The sequence below is a fragment of the Mauremys reevesii genome, linkage group 21 (assembly GCF_016161935.1).
Source record: "Mauremys reevesii isolate NIE-2019 linkage group 21, ASM1616193v1, whole genome shotgun sequence".
Classification (NCBI taxonomy): Eukaryota; Metazoa; Chordata; order Testudines; family Geoemydidae; genus Mauremys; species Mauremys reevesii.
The window spans coordinates 14,585,179-14,598,274 of record NC_052643.1 but is presented as its reverse complement, the minus strand read 5'-3'; the positions used below and the strand labels follow the sequence as shown (position 1 = coordinate 14,598,274).

The 13,096-nt window shown below is 44.5% G+C and overlaps 1 protein-coding gene across 2 annotated transcripts in view; it reads right to left on the bottom strand.

The window, feature by feature from the left end:
- Positions 1-13,096, bottom strand: part of TTC34 (tetratricopeptide repeat domain 34) — a 43,328-nt gene that overhangs the window by 13,282 nt on the left and 16,950 nt on the right. For both annotated transcript variants that reach the window (XM_039509339.1, XM_039509340.1), the window contains exon 5: positions 10,410-10,576. In XM_039509339.1, coding sequence (XP_039365273.1) covers positions 10,410-10,576 — 167 coding nt within the window. The remainder of the gene's footprint in view (positions 1-10,409; positions 10,577-13,096) is intronic.

The following is a 13,096-nucleotide window of genomic DNA, read 5'->3' as shown; positions in this document are numbered from 1 at the left end:
GGTAACGGGGTAAGTCTGCAGTGTAGACATACCCTTAGTGTCTGACATTCTGCTGTGCTCCAGGAGGCCTGATAGGGTGTGTACCTGGGAAAGAACCAGCTAAAATACCTCACCACGGTGTTCAATTCCATTCAATGGGTCAGCTCATTGATCCAATGGCAGTAAAGCCCACCAGCTCTAGAGATCTTCTTCACCTCACTCACACTTTGGGTAGACAAGGAGAGAGGAGGAAATACAGCATAACCGTGCGAGTCAGATGGAGTGTCTGATGACCCCGGATTCATTAGAATTCCAGTCCTGGTAGTTTCTCTCTCTCTCTCGCTCCATCTCCCAAATCTCAATCTGACTCCAACCAGACCCCCCCCATCCCCACCGCTAGGAGAGATATAGTAGAGGACAAGGGGAATGAGTAGCAAGGAGCTTATTCCTCTGGTAGGCTGGAATGGATTGTTACTCCACCACGCAGTCCATTAGAAAAACACTGTTTGAAAAGTTTAATTAGATTGAACAAGACCATTACAGTTCACTTTTATGCTCCTTTAAAAAAAAATTCCAAAGCCAAAATGGTATTTAATTAAAGCTTTTTAAATTTGTAAACCAAAGAAACAAATGCCTTCCATTTCAATAAACCATTCAATAAGTAATCTGACTGGCAAAATTAAAGCCAATTGCTTATTGTGATGTGCCTGCTATCTCGAAAAGCAGGCAAGCAAGCAATCATGGGACTATCATTAGGATCCACTGGGGGCCTCTTTTGTGGAATATTTTGCATTTAAGGCCAATTAATAATAACATTTTCTATATCAATTCTGTTTAATATTCACATAGAGGTTTTTTGAAATCACCTTCATAACAGTCTCCTTTGGTAGGATCTGGGAGGGAGTATTTCTCCTCATCACCTCTACACTGTCCTTAATACATTCATGGAATCCATCTGTAAATGTAACCCAGGACAGAGATTGTCCGGAGTGCTACGTAACGGTACCGGTCCAGCCATTGAGCTGTGGGAATGCTGCATGGTGATTCATGCAAGGGGCCTGGGAGCCAGGACACTTGGGTTCAAGTTTTGTCCATCACTCACTATCTAACATTGTTATCAAGTCATTTAGTCGCTCTGTGCCTCAGTTTACCCCTTTTGGTATACCAGTAATATCTGTCTACCCCAGAGGGTGGTTCTGAGGCTTACTAATGGTTTGTCTACATTGAAATAAAAAAACCTACGGCTCCGAGTCTCACACCTCAGGTCAGCTGACTTGGGCTTGTGGGGCTCAGGCCACAGGGCTATCCAACTGCAGTGCAGACGCTTGGGCTGGATCCCAGGCTCTGAGACCCTCCTCCCTTCCAGGGTCTCAGAGCCTGGGCTCCAGCCCAAGTCCAAACATCTACAATTTTATAGCCCTGCAGCTGAAGCCCGTGAGCATCAGTCAGCTGATTTGGGCCAGCCATGACAGTGCCACAGGTCTGTCTCAGTGTAGACGTACCTTTAATGTTTTCTAAGGGCTCTAGGAATGCAAAGTATTGCTGCCCCTTCTTCTGCTGCAGGAACTGACTGTGATCAGAGTCTAAGGCAGACAGCAAACTCAACTGCTGCTGACCCAGCTCCCTCTCCAAGATCCTGCCTACAGACCCTTGAATGATTAAAAACTAACAGCAAGATCGCATGTCTTCCCAAGACTGAACATTTGCTCACATGCTAAGAAGAAGAACTCGGAAGACCACGTGTAAGCACCTTCTTGTGATGCTTGCCATGACGGTATTATTCCTGCCACAAGTGGAGCTAGTGCACGCCCCAGCTTTAACTAGATTCCTCCATGGCAATTGCATTGCTACACAAAATGTGCCTGTCCTTATCTGTGGTGATTAATGTAGGAAGGCTGGGAATGATGTAGAAATGGACAGTTCCATTTGGCAAGCTTAGCCACCTGCCATACATCCTCTAGCATATTTTAATGAATGATTTCCGTGCAGTGTGTCCATATCTGGCATGTACACATAAGAGCTCATACCCAGAGTCCGGGAGAATCTTATATGGTATGGGTGAAATTCATTCCTGCATAGGAGGCTAGCACAAGTCCTAAATATCAGTTCAATTAATTAATTAAGTGGGGCATAGGTCTTGCATGGGGCGTCTGCATAGGGGTGACTTTTACCCTTTGAAATTTTCCTCTGTGCCTATCATTTTGCAAAGCTTTGCAAGCAGATGCTAAAGATTGCTGGTCTCGGCAGGTAAATAATGTTAGGCAAGTTGTTCTCTACGGCTACAGGGTTGCCCTCTTATGAAACAGCTTGCAGGTTCAGAGCCTTAAAGTGTGGGCTCCTCAAGTGTGAGGCTTTTCCCCTTTCTTGTCTATCCAGCACTCAACATACACTCTGAGCTTTAATAATCGTAATAATATTTCTTGCCTAAATTGGAGATGAAATCCACTTGTTCTCCTGCCCCTGGCTTCCCTAACGTCCACACGAGCGTTTTGCAAATTGGGTTTTAAAGGCGTTACAACAGTGCAGTGAATATGCACATTTGCTGTTTTATACTCTGAACATTTGGGAAACGGCAGGCTTTTAACAAGCAGTTGAGCTGACCACCCAATGGGCTATGAAACATCTTGCTGAAATTGAAAGCAGACCTTCCAAAGACCTTGAAGGGGAAAAGCAGACAGCACATTGAGAATTGGAACAGATTGAGCTCTAAGCAGTACTGCTAGCTAGACAGCAAGTCCAGGGATTTGTTTCTGAAACTTTCTTATCTTAATGGCATCTTTTATTTTCTTGCTCTTTCCTCGGCCTCAAGCCCTTAACAAAATCAGTACATGCTGCATCAGGTCCGAGCTTTTATCCAGCAAAGGATCAGATTAGGCAGCTGGTTTCTATTATTTTCCCCAAGGACAAGCACATTCACTGTAACAAACAAACAGCAGTTCAGGATTGCTGGATGCCTATCTCTGTACAGCCACAATTTGTACGGAAAGGGAGTGTGATCTAGTGGTTTGAGCATGAGACTGACAGTCAGGAGTTCTGGCATGGAGTCTCTTCCCGCTCTCCTGCTGACTTACTTAGTGACCCTCGGGCAAATTACTTAACTTCTCTGCGATTTGGATTCCCCATCTGTAAAATGGGAATGATAAATACAACCCTACCCCATGAACGGGGTTGTGAGGGTTGATTAATTAACCCCTGCGGAACACCTTGAGCTCCTGGGATTAAATGCTTTATAAATGCAAAGCATCATTACTATTGAATATGGGTATTGGAGTTGGTCATGATATAATTTCTAAATACTTAGGCTGGGACATAATCTGGCCCTATCACAGCCATGCAGGAGAGTAACGGGGGAGTAAATGAAAACACCTCCCCCCCTGGCCTCCCTAGATAGCCATGCCAGCACTCCCCATATCAAGGCTGGGCCATAGGGATGAGGGGATAAAGGGGGGGCTGCCTTGACCTGTCTCTGAGCAGGTAGATGGGGAGGGGCTGAAGGTAGTTGGAATGTGAGTTCCTTTGCCTCCCTGTGCCAGGCAATGGAACTGGCAGGGAGTGGTGAGGAAGTCAGCTGCACCAGTAAAGTGATGGTGCAAATGATTTCCCTGTGGGAGAAAAAGAGCATCAGGGAAGGAGCTGAGACTGAGTCACATTTACTTCCCTGAACTCCTCCTGGGGTGCTGCAGATGTGCACTGCCCCTTGCGCAAAGCATTCAGCAAATGTGCAATCTCACCCTTCCTAGCTACAGACCCTGGGGTTACAGGGCCACAGCTGCAATAAAAATGCTAATGACGTGACTTTAACATTTCTCACCGATAACCCCTTAGATTACTAACCCTAACAGAGTGGTCAGATGCTAACTGACATAAAAGTTTAGCACCCAACTCTACAGCACTTACTGATGTGCCTAGTTCAATTAACTTCTCAGCCTAGAAATATGCTTCTGAATATAAATCACAAGAAATAAATTTCATAAAGAGTCAGTAAATATTCATTTGAGGGCTGCAGGTCTGTTTAGTTCCTATTTGCATTTCACTCCTGTTGCACAATGAAATTAAGACTACTCAATTTCACACTTGTTTACAAGATTCTAGTCATTTTCACTTTCTAGTTCTGGCACTCTGAGGGCGGTGCAATTTTTGGGTTGCAAGCTTACAAGGGAATGTGTGATCTATTAAAATATTTTCACTGACTTTCTTTTTTTAAAGATCTTGCTTTTACAGATCCAGACTAACACGGCTACCCCTCTGATACTTTTTTTAAAGAATAAACCATTCCGGTTGGTACTCTTTGTTTAAAAAAAACGCAAACCTCTTACATTTTACTGAAATGTTTGAGTATGACTGAAAAAGGTATAGTCACAAACCATCAACAGTGACAATATTTTTAAAATAGTCATCTGGAAGAAGGGCGAGTTGTTATAAATGAGGCATCTTTTTTCTAATGGAAAAAACAAAAACAACTCAAGAGACAGTTCTTGACTTGCTATGAATGCTTTGGATAAAAAGCAGGAGGGTCTGGCTATATGAAAGTCTATGATGTTGGTCCACGTATCTGGTTTTTACTTGTTTGCTCTCATCAGTTTAATGAACAAACCACAGATCATACAGCTTCAAGCACCTCCTCATCTCATTCTATTAGTGTCTCTGCATAAGACATTGATCAGTTTCCATCTTTCCAGGAAGCGGCCCTGATCCTATAATGAATCCCATCTCCTGGGCTTCCTGTAACGTCCTTAACCACATCATAATGGTGGAGTTCCCTTGCACAGTTGAAGTACTGCTATGAGTACAGGCTGTAATAGTCTGTATCTTGAACTTGTATCTTTCTTTGTTAATACTTCAGAAAAGAAGTGCAGATGTCTCCCCAAACACAATGAATGGATTTTCCGTAAAATGGAATCACAGAGCTATATTGCCTTTTGTTAGCAATTTGTCTCCAATAGCTGGCATTTGCTCAACGTATGGGCATGGTGTCTTGCCTGAGCATATCTCCTTCAAGGAAAATTTGCATCAATGGTGTTATAGCTGGACCAAGCAGGGAAGGAGACAGACATAGACACAGAGAGAGCTCAGAGAAACACAACTTCCCACTGTCCTCCTTTGTTGTTCTGACTGCACAACACAGTTGCCAACTTTCATGTGGGAAATAAGCACCCCGACTTTCACAATAAACCAAAAATCAAGCTAATCCCATTTCAAAAGAAGGCCCAAACAAGCCAATCCCTAAGAACCCCAACACTCTAGATCCCCCGGCGTGCAGTCGGGGACTGTGGTGGCCTTGCTGTGCACCCCTGACTCTCGCTCTCCCTTGCCCCTGCTTGCCGGAGCCGATCAAAAAAAAGCAACAAGCTGCAACAAGCCCAAAACTAGCCAACAAGCAACTCACAAGCCAATTAAGCCAAAAACAAGCCCAATTTCTGTGGTTTTTCCATGGGTTTGGCAGGTCTGCTGCAAAACAGAAACCAATACAAAAATGAGGCTGCACACTGTGTGTGTGTGTTCAGACATTTAAAGGGACAGGACATCAGAAATGGGAGCTAAGTTTTGGACAGTCATATTTGACCAAAATAGCTGAATGATTAGTATAGATGAAGAGGGGTGGCACAAGGTCATGTAAATCCAGCATCAGTCCTCAGAATAGGACCGAAGAAAGTAGACATAAGTGGTGCAGCGGACTTGTTCTCACACCCTCTGCATAGGGGTGAATTTCACCCCACCAAAAGAAATTACTAAAGCAAATTCCACTGTAATACTTGCTCTAGTTCTTCAGAATTAAACAAACAAACAAAACCCCTTAAAAATATCACGCAGAGCTAATAGTACTGATATCACCTAGTGTGGAACTACACAGCGACAGATTTACAGGGATCTCCTCAAACCTGGGCATCCTTCTCCAGAGACCTTACCCTTTGTTGTCATCTTTTTAACATCATGCCTGGAGTCACCACTCATTCAAGCAATAGCTCCCTGGATCACAGCACAGTATCTGAAATCAGTACCGGTAGATGCCATCCAGATAGTTGTACCACTAATGGGTAACAGTGCTGACAGGGACACTCGACACCAAGATCGTGGCATTTTTGTTATATATTTTGGAAGGTGATTGATTGGGTGAAATACCTAAAAATCAGTCTTTGGACACAAATGCCACTTGTATTCAAAATGAGACATTGCAGCCTGCTCGTAAGTGTTAAGAATGTTTGGTATGTTAGTTCTTGATTCTGTGAAAAGACAAACGTCTCTGAGCATATGAAATGTGGCAGAAGGAGGGTCACTAGAGCAGCCTAGGCCAGCATCTTGTTTTAATAACAGAGGCTAAAAAGGGATTTTAAGATTGTCAGGAGAAATCATGTCTCTGCAATGTAAACCATCTAGGCTTGGCTGCTTCTGGTTACAACTTGTTTGCAAAGTCAAAGGATATTAAACCTGCTTCTAATGAATGTGCATACAATGTTCCCGATGTTCATTCACTTGGGAAAGGTTTTCGCATGGATTGATAACTGCTGTCCAAGCCAAAATAAACATGAACACTCCGGATCACTTTCGGGGGGCTTTATATCATGTAGTTCATCTCCTGACAGAGACATTTTTCACTTTTTACAAGATTTTACTCTGACGTCAGACAGGTGGTTCTGCTGCACAATACCCATGACTAGAGTGTTATTTACTTATTTGCAGAAAGGTGGCGTGATTACAAAAAGGGGAATTGTTAAAGATTAGAAGTGGACAACAGAGAAATCACAAAAGAGTCCGGACATCTGGGTTCTATTTCCAGCTCTCCCATTGACTTGCTGCGCCACTTTAGGTGAATTAGTCAACATCTGTACGGTGCTTCAGACATTGCAGGTGGAGTTTCAAAAGCATTTATCATTGATCAAACTCCACTCCCACTGAAGTCAACTCCCATTAACCTCAGTGGGAGCAGAGTTAGGCCAATGCTGACTGCTTTTGAAAAATGCCGCTCCTAAAGCACTATGCAAATGCTAGATATAGTCGGGGGGGACAAGCATCTTTCACCTCTCACACATAGGTTGCCTGCTGAATTTTGAATACTCCAATCACCAAGTTGGAATATCTTTGATGGAGGCATTCATATAAATTATACAGCTACTGGAGGGGAGCGAATTCACAAATGCACCCATGAATCTGAAATTGCCAAATTCCATCCGAATAGCCAAAGGTTGGCTCAGCTCTGTGTATGACCTGGGGAAAGTCACATAGTCTCTCTGTGCCTCCTTTTAGAGATTTAGAAAAAATATGTCAATGCTAATACTTGCCTAATTATTATTGTTATTATTAGAATTGCAGGATTACCTAGGGACCGCAATCATAAACCAGGACTCTATCGTGCTAAGCGTGGTTCAAAAAGACAGTCACTATCTGCAAGAGTTTACAGTCTAAGCAAGGACCTCACGAGGGTGTTGTGAAGCATTCTATAGAAAACACTGATGGAGCCAAACCAAGACCCCAGATCCAAATTCTCCTGGGAGAGAATTCATTAAGGATCCCATTTAGAGCCTACTGAAATCAAAGGAAAGACTCCCATGGGATCTGGACCACACTCTCAATACTTCACTACCAATATCTTGCTCAGCTCTAGTCAGACCCATTGGAGGGGTTTATATGAACTGGGTGTGTATCTGTGTGGGGGAAGGATCTTGGTCTATTCCCTAGTGATCAGGTGTCCATATCCAAGCTGGCCTCCTTCAGGGCCAAGAATTGAATAGGCCATGGAGCCTGAGCTATCTTTGCACCACGAGAGGTGGTTTTTTCCAGCTGAAGGTTAAGGAACACTGGTTAGGCAAGATGTAGGGGGCTTACATGGATGCTGTCTAGGCCAATGCTGACCTGTGGCTAAATCGAGGATTTTAGTGTCTAGCTCACTCAGTCTGTCACTATTCAGCTATGCACAAAACTTGACATAAAGCCGATGCTTCGTTTGACTACATACATGGCTAGAAGTTCTGCAAGTTTTTCACCTGCAGAGTGAGTTGCTGTTTCATCAATGAGAGAGAGCTGCTCTATGGACTCTCTAGCACGTCTCTGAGCCTCCTCTCTGGTATTTCATTCTGCAACCTACAGGAAGGACTTCATGGGACAGTTGTGTGAGAACTACGTGGATCTACACCATACTCAGCATGAAGGAAGAAGCAGCACAGGGCGCATGCTTGGCACAACCGAACGCCTGCACTGGGCAAAGCTCACCTTGTGCAGAGGGTCAGCACAATGCCTATGAGAACCACTCCGCTCCTTAAACTGGCACTTGAGTGAGCCTTACGTGGGGTCTGAACCTGGCACGATCACTGTGATGTGTGGAATTGGTAGGAAAAAAGGCTTCTCAATGTCCTATCATACACAAATAATCACTTTCCATTCCCCAAACCCAGGATGTGCCCTGTAGCATGCTAACCACTTCTTTTGGATGGATGTCTAAAGGAGTGATCTGCCAACAGCCTGGCAGGGTTTGAGACTCAGATCAGAGTGTTGCTCCGATAGAATAATGTTCCTGATAAAGTGCTTCCCTGGTTGTGAGACTCCGTGCACTGGAAGAGCAGTCACAGCATTCCAACAGCCAATACAAACACGATAAAACGCAACTCCTCCATTGCACAGAGTGAGGGAGAGGAGCTCTGCAGATGCCAAAATAATTGGATAAATAGACAGAAAAATATTCCTGGTGGAGGCAGGAAAACACATTTAGACCTAGTAATTCTAAGCACATAATTAAGGAAGAAGTTGCTGTCATGAAACAGTTTCTGTTCTGTTTCTCTGGTATAAATCCAGCGGTAAGCCACTCAGGCCAATGGAATTACTCTGGACTTACAGAGGAGTAAATGAGGGCAGAATTTGGCTCAGCAGGTGTAAACTGACATAGCTCCAATGAATTCAATGGAGTTGTGCCAGTTTATAACTGCCAAAGACCTGGCCCAGTACCTCCAATGTTGCTTAGTTCAGTGGTGCTTTGAGAGCTACTGATGGAAAGTGCTATATAACAGCCGAGTATTATTATTATTATTAATACTGGCTCTGCAAGAGGCAGATGACGCAGGCAAAAGTCTGACATGTGCCACTTAGCTTGAGGGTAATGAATGAAGCCCTGAAGTGTGACATACCACAAATCAGAAGTGGTTATGCTGTGTAGATGCAGCAGTGTTGGCCATATTATGGTCTGGCATCTAGTGCTGCTATCCTCTTTTTCCACTGGAACAGACAATGTAGCAACAAATGTAAGAGGGGCTTTTTTGTAGCATTGCATATGACTGTATGGTAGTGACGCAAATGAGGAGATGACTACGGATTCTCATTCTAGACACAGGCAATTGAGTTAGTAATGGAGGGGGAGGGATCGACATGCACACAGGAAGAGCAGGATACTGCTTTGAGCAATGGCTTTGATCTCGCAGCACATGCTGCCTGAGAGCAGCATGTTTCTGCTTTGGAGCCTAGGCAGTGAATGATCGGGGCAACAAATCTACAGAAGTACCCTGGGCCACACTGGGTCAGGCCTTTTGCATGCAGCAGAGCTTCTGAATAATCTTAACGGGCGTCTGCACACAGCCCACACATTTTACCATTTACCAGACATTTTTAGGTCTTAAAATAATATTTCGTCTTCTTGGCAGTGCTAAGTGCAGCCCACAGCTACAGAGTGTGGCGCTCTGGCCCCTGTAGACACTGGGTCACGTGTAGAGGAGAATGGGCCTGCTATGATCTTGGCGCTAACATATCCGCCTCTTTCCGCTCACACAGCTGAGGCTTATGCTCAGCTCCAGAGAGGCTCCGTTCAAGCCCCATTACTAACAACCCACCCAGGACATTGTGTAATATAGTGATTCCCACCTAGGGGTATGTGCACCCCAGTGGGTGTGCAGAGGTCTTCCAGGGGGTACAGCAACTCATCTAGATATTTGCCTAGTTTTACAACAGGCTACATAAAAAGCACTAGCAAAGTCAGGACAAACTAAAATTTCAAACAGACAATGACTTGTTTATACTGCTCTGTATCCTGTACATTAAAATGTAAGTGCAGTCTTTATATTCCGATGGATTTATTTTCTAATGTGGTAAAAATTAGAAAGTAGGTAATTTTTCGGTAACAGCGTGCTGTGAAACTTTTTGTATTTTTATGTCTGATTTTTTAAGCAAGTAGTTTTAAAGGTGCAACTTGGGGGTATGCAAGACAAATCAGACTCCTGAAAGGGGTACAGTAGTGTGGAAAGATTGCGAGCCACTGGTGTAATATATCCATGGACTTAGGCCCAGGCATCAATGCATCTAGGGCCCAACCTTCACCCCACTTCAAATCGATGGCAGATTTCCCATTGATTTCAGTGGGGACATGGTCAGACACATGGAACCTGAGATCGTTCTTACAAATATTTTATATTTACTGGGCAATGCGTGACATTAATCCAACACAACAACAATACCTTCTGCTGGTTCAGGGCAAGGTAAATGAATCCCCTTCCGCTCAGGGCCTGTACATTTCTAGGGTCCTCCTTCAGGATGGCATTAAAATCGAAAATAGCGGTTTTCTTCTGGCCAAGGTGTCCGTAACATCGGGCCCTGGTGAGAAGGTACTCTTCTGCGTAGCCACCTGGGCAAGAGAGAAATGTGCAAATCAAAGAGAGAGGATGATACAGCCTTCTAGTGAGAGAGCTCCAAAACTGGGAGTGTGGGTGAGCTCACACCCCAGGCCGCGTGCTCTGCTCCACAACAGCCCTATTTAGAGGACTTACGTGGCACATGGCCCTTTTGCACCCTTGTGTAGCAGGACGTAAGGCCAGCCAGCTATTGAGCTCTGAGCCTGGGGTAGACTAGCAGGAGATTGCGTTGGGGCTCGCTCCCCAGTGGTTGGAAAGCGGGGCAAAAATATTTAAGCAGAATGGTGATGAAGAAACGTATCCAAATAATGCAAAATTCTCCCCAGTGCACAAGAACCTAAACACCCCTTTCCAGCCCTCAGGATCTAATCCTATTTCCCACTGAACTCCATAGGAATTTTGCTGTTTGATTCCGTGAGACCAGTATCCAGCTCTTAGCAGAGTGTTCTGTGGTTCAGCAGGGCCGGTCAGCTGCACTAGGGGAATTAAATGGGACTTGGGCTGGCTCCCCGCACAGAGGTGACTTTCACCCTTCAAGACTAAGTGTGTGAGGGGCACTAAAGAGATTATTTTGCACATGAAGCCCAGCAACATTATGGCTCCAATGTTCAGACTCACATCAGGGGGTTTATTTGCACTCAGCTGTTAAATACCGATGCTGCAATCAGAATTTGCATCCTGTATTTCCTTGCGCTTTATCACGTCACTAAGTTTAGTTCTGCCTTCCTTATGCCGAGTGGCATCCGACTCTGCGACTAATACCAGGTTCTCAATAGGGTGGCTCCAAGTGAGCAGAGACTGCCCCGTAGGCAACTGAGACTTTACTCTTCACTTTCCCAGTGACTGTTGCTCTTTGGAGTTTTTATCAAGTAACTGTCCAAGGTCTCTTGGATGTCTCCTCTGAAAGCATAACTGGGTCTTAATGTCTATTTGAACAGTGTCATTTGTTTTGATAATCTCCCCCTAACCTGACGTGTCTGAAAAATGAAGGAAGGAAAATGGTAACTTCCCAAGTGAAATTTCTAAAATGATGCCTCCCCAATGGACATATTCCTGACCTCCCTCCCACGTTGCTGCACTTGCTACAGTTACGATAACTGCAGGGGACTTGAAACCTTGAAAACATCTGGGGCGGGAACTGCCCCGGCATGGAGAGATGCAGCTGTTTGGTTTCTGTCAGCTGCAGCATTTTGAATCAGCTGTTCGCTGCACCCCTGCCATCCCTACTGCACACGGAAAAGTGATCATGTCTCTTGTGAGTGCGGCTGTTTGCATTTTCTGTCTCTCCAGCTTTCCATATGGAAATGGCCTTGTCACTGAGGATGAAAAGCCAGTATCAATAGATTGTGACTTGGGCTCACATATCAGTGACGTGGGGTAGGAGCCCCCCTACTTGCGGAAGCTACCCGGACCTAGGGCAGTAGATAGAAGGGGAGTGGTTGGGATGGGTGGGAAATGGGCAGAGCCCCCTATGCGCTGGCTGGCATGGGGGGGTGGTATATGCCAGCCATAAATTACTACCCCCTGGAAGCAGCAAGGATGCAGACAGAGAATCGGGATTCAGTTGGGGATGCTCCATTCTAGCTGAGATAAACAAAAATGTTCACAACCGTTCCACTGCACTAGAGATAGTGGCAAGGTTCATATCCCTATGTTACATCATGATAATAACTCACGGCCATGGAATCTCCGGAGCCATTTCCCCATAGCCCCTCTGCCAAGCTCTGATTGTCTCAGCTGCTAACCAAAGCTGCTTTCCCTTAGCGACAGCACTTTTACTAACGGCATCTTTCTTGCACTTCCCTACTCAATGCCTTGGCCGGGCATCAACAGAATCCTTGTTCCCCAGCAGAAGTGAAGAAACCAGGCTTTGCACATCAGGCAACGAGAGAGAGAAGACTATAGAGTCCTTGGCAGAACTCCAGTTAAATACAGCCGTTTAAATCGACAAGCAGCCAAGGTCTGCATTACCCAGAGAATGACTGTCTAACCTTCGGAGGAATAGGCGTGCCCCAGCTCCTTAACTGTAACATGGGGGGGGATCCTTATTTCACAGTTGTGAAAATGAATTAATGCTTGTCAGGTACCCAGATATTTAATTGATAAGGGCCATATAAGTTCCTAGATGAATAGCAGCTATGTCCAAAGGGATCTTGCCCTATGCACATTTGTTGTGATAGCTGCAGTAAACTTAGCCATTAACATTATGATTTATTTCACCCGTTCGGTAATAAAGGAAATTAAAAACGGTGCACAGCTTCAATGCTTTCCCTTAAAATGTTTACAGCATCAGCCTCTTGGACCTCAGTGATATTTAACCAACAATTATATTTTACTCAGTAGAACAAAACAAAGACACTGGTGATCAAAGGAGTTTAAAAATAATAATAATGTTTTAGCTTTTAAAAAAAAATATTTGCTTTTAAAGCAGGTACATGGGGAAAATAAGCTTTTGCCGAAGTTTTCCATAAGGATAGAGGATGATTTACTACCACCTAGTGGAGATCTACATA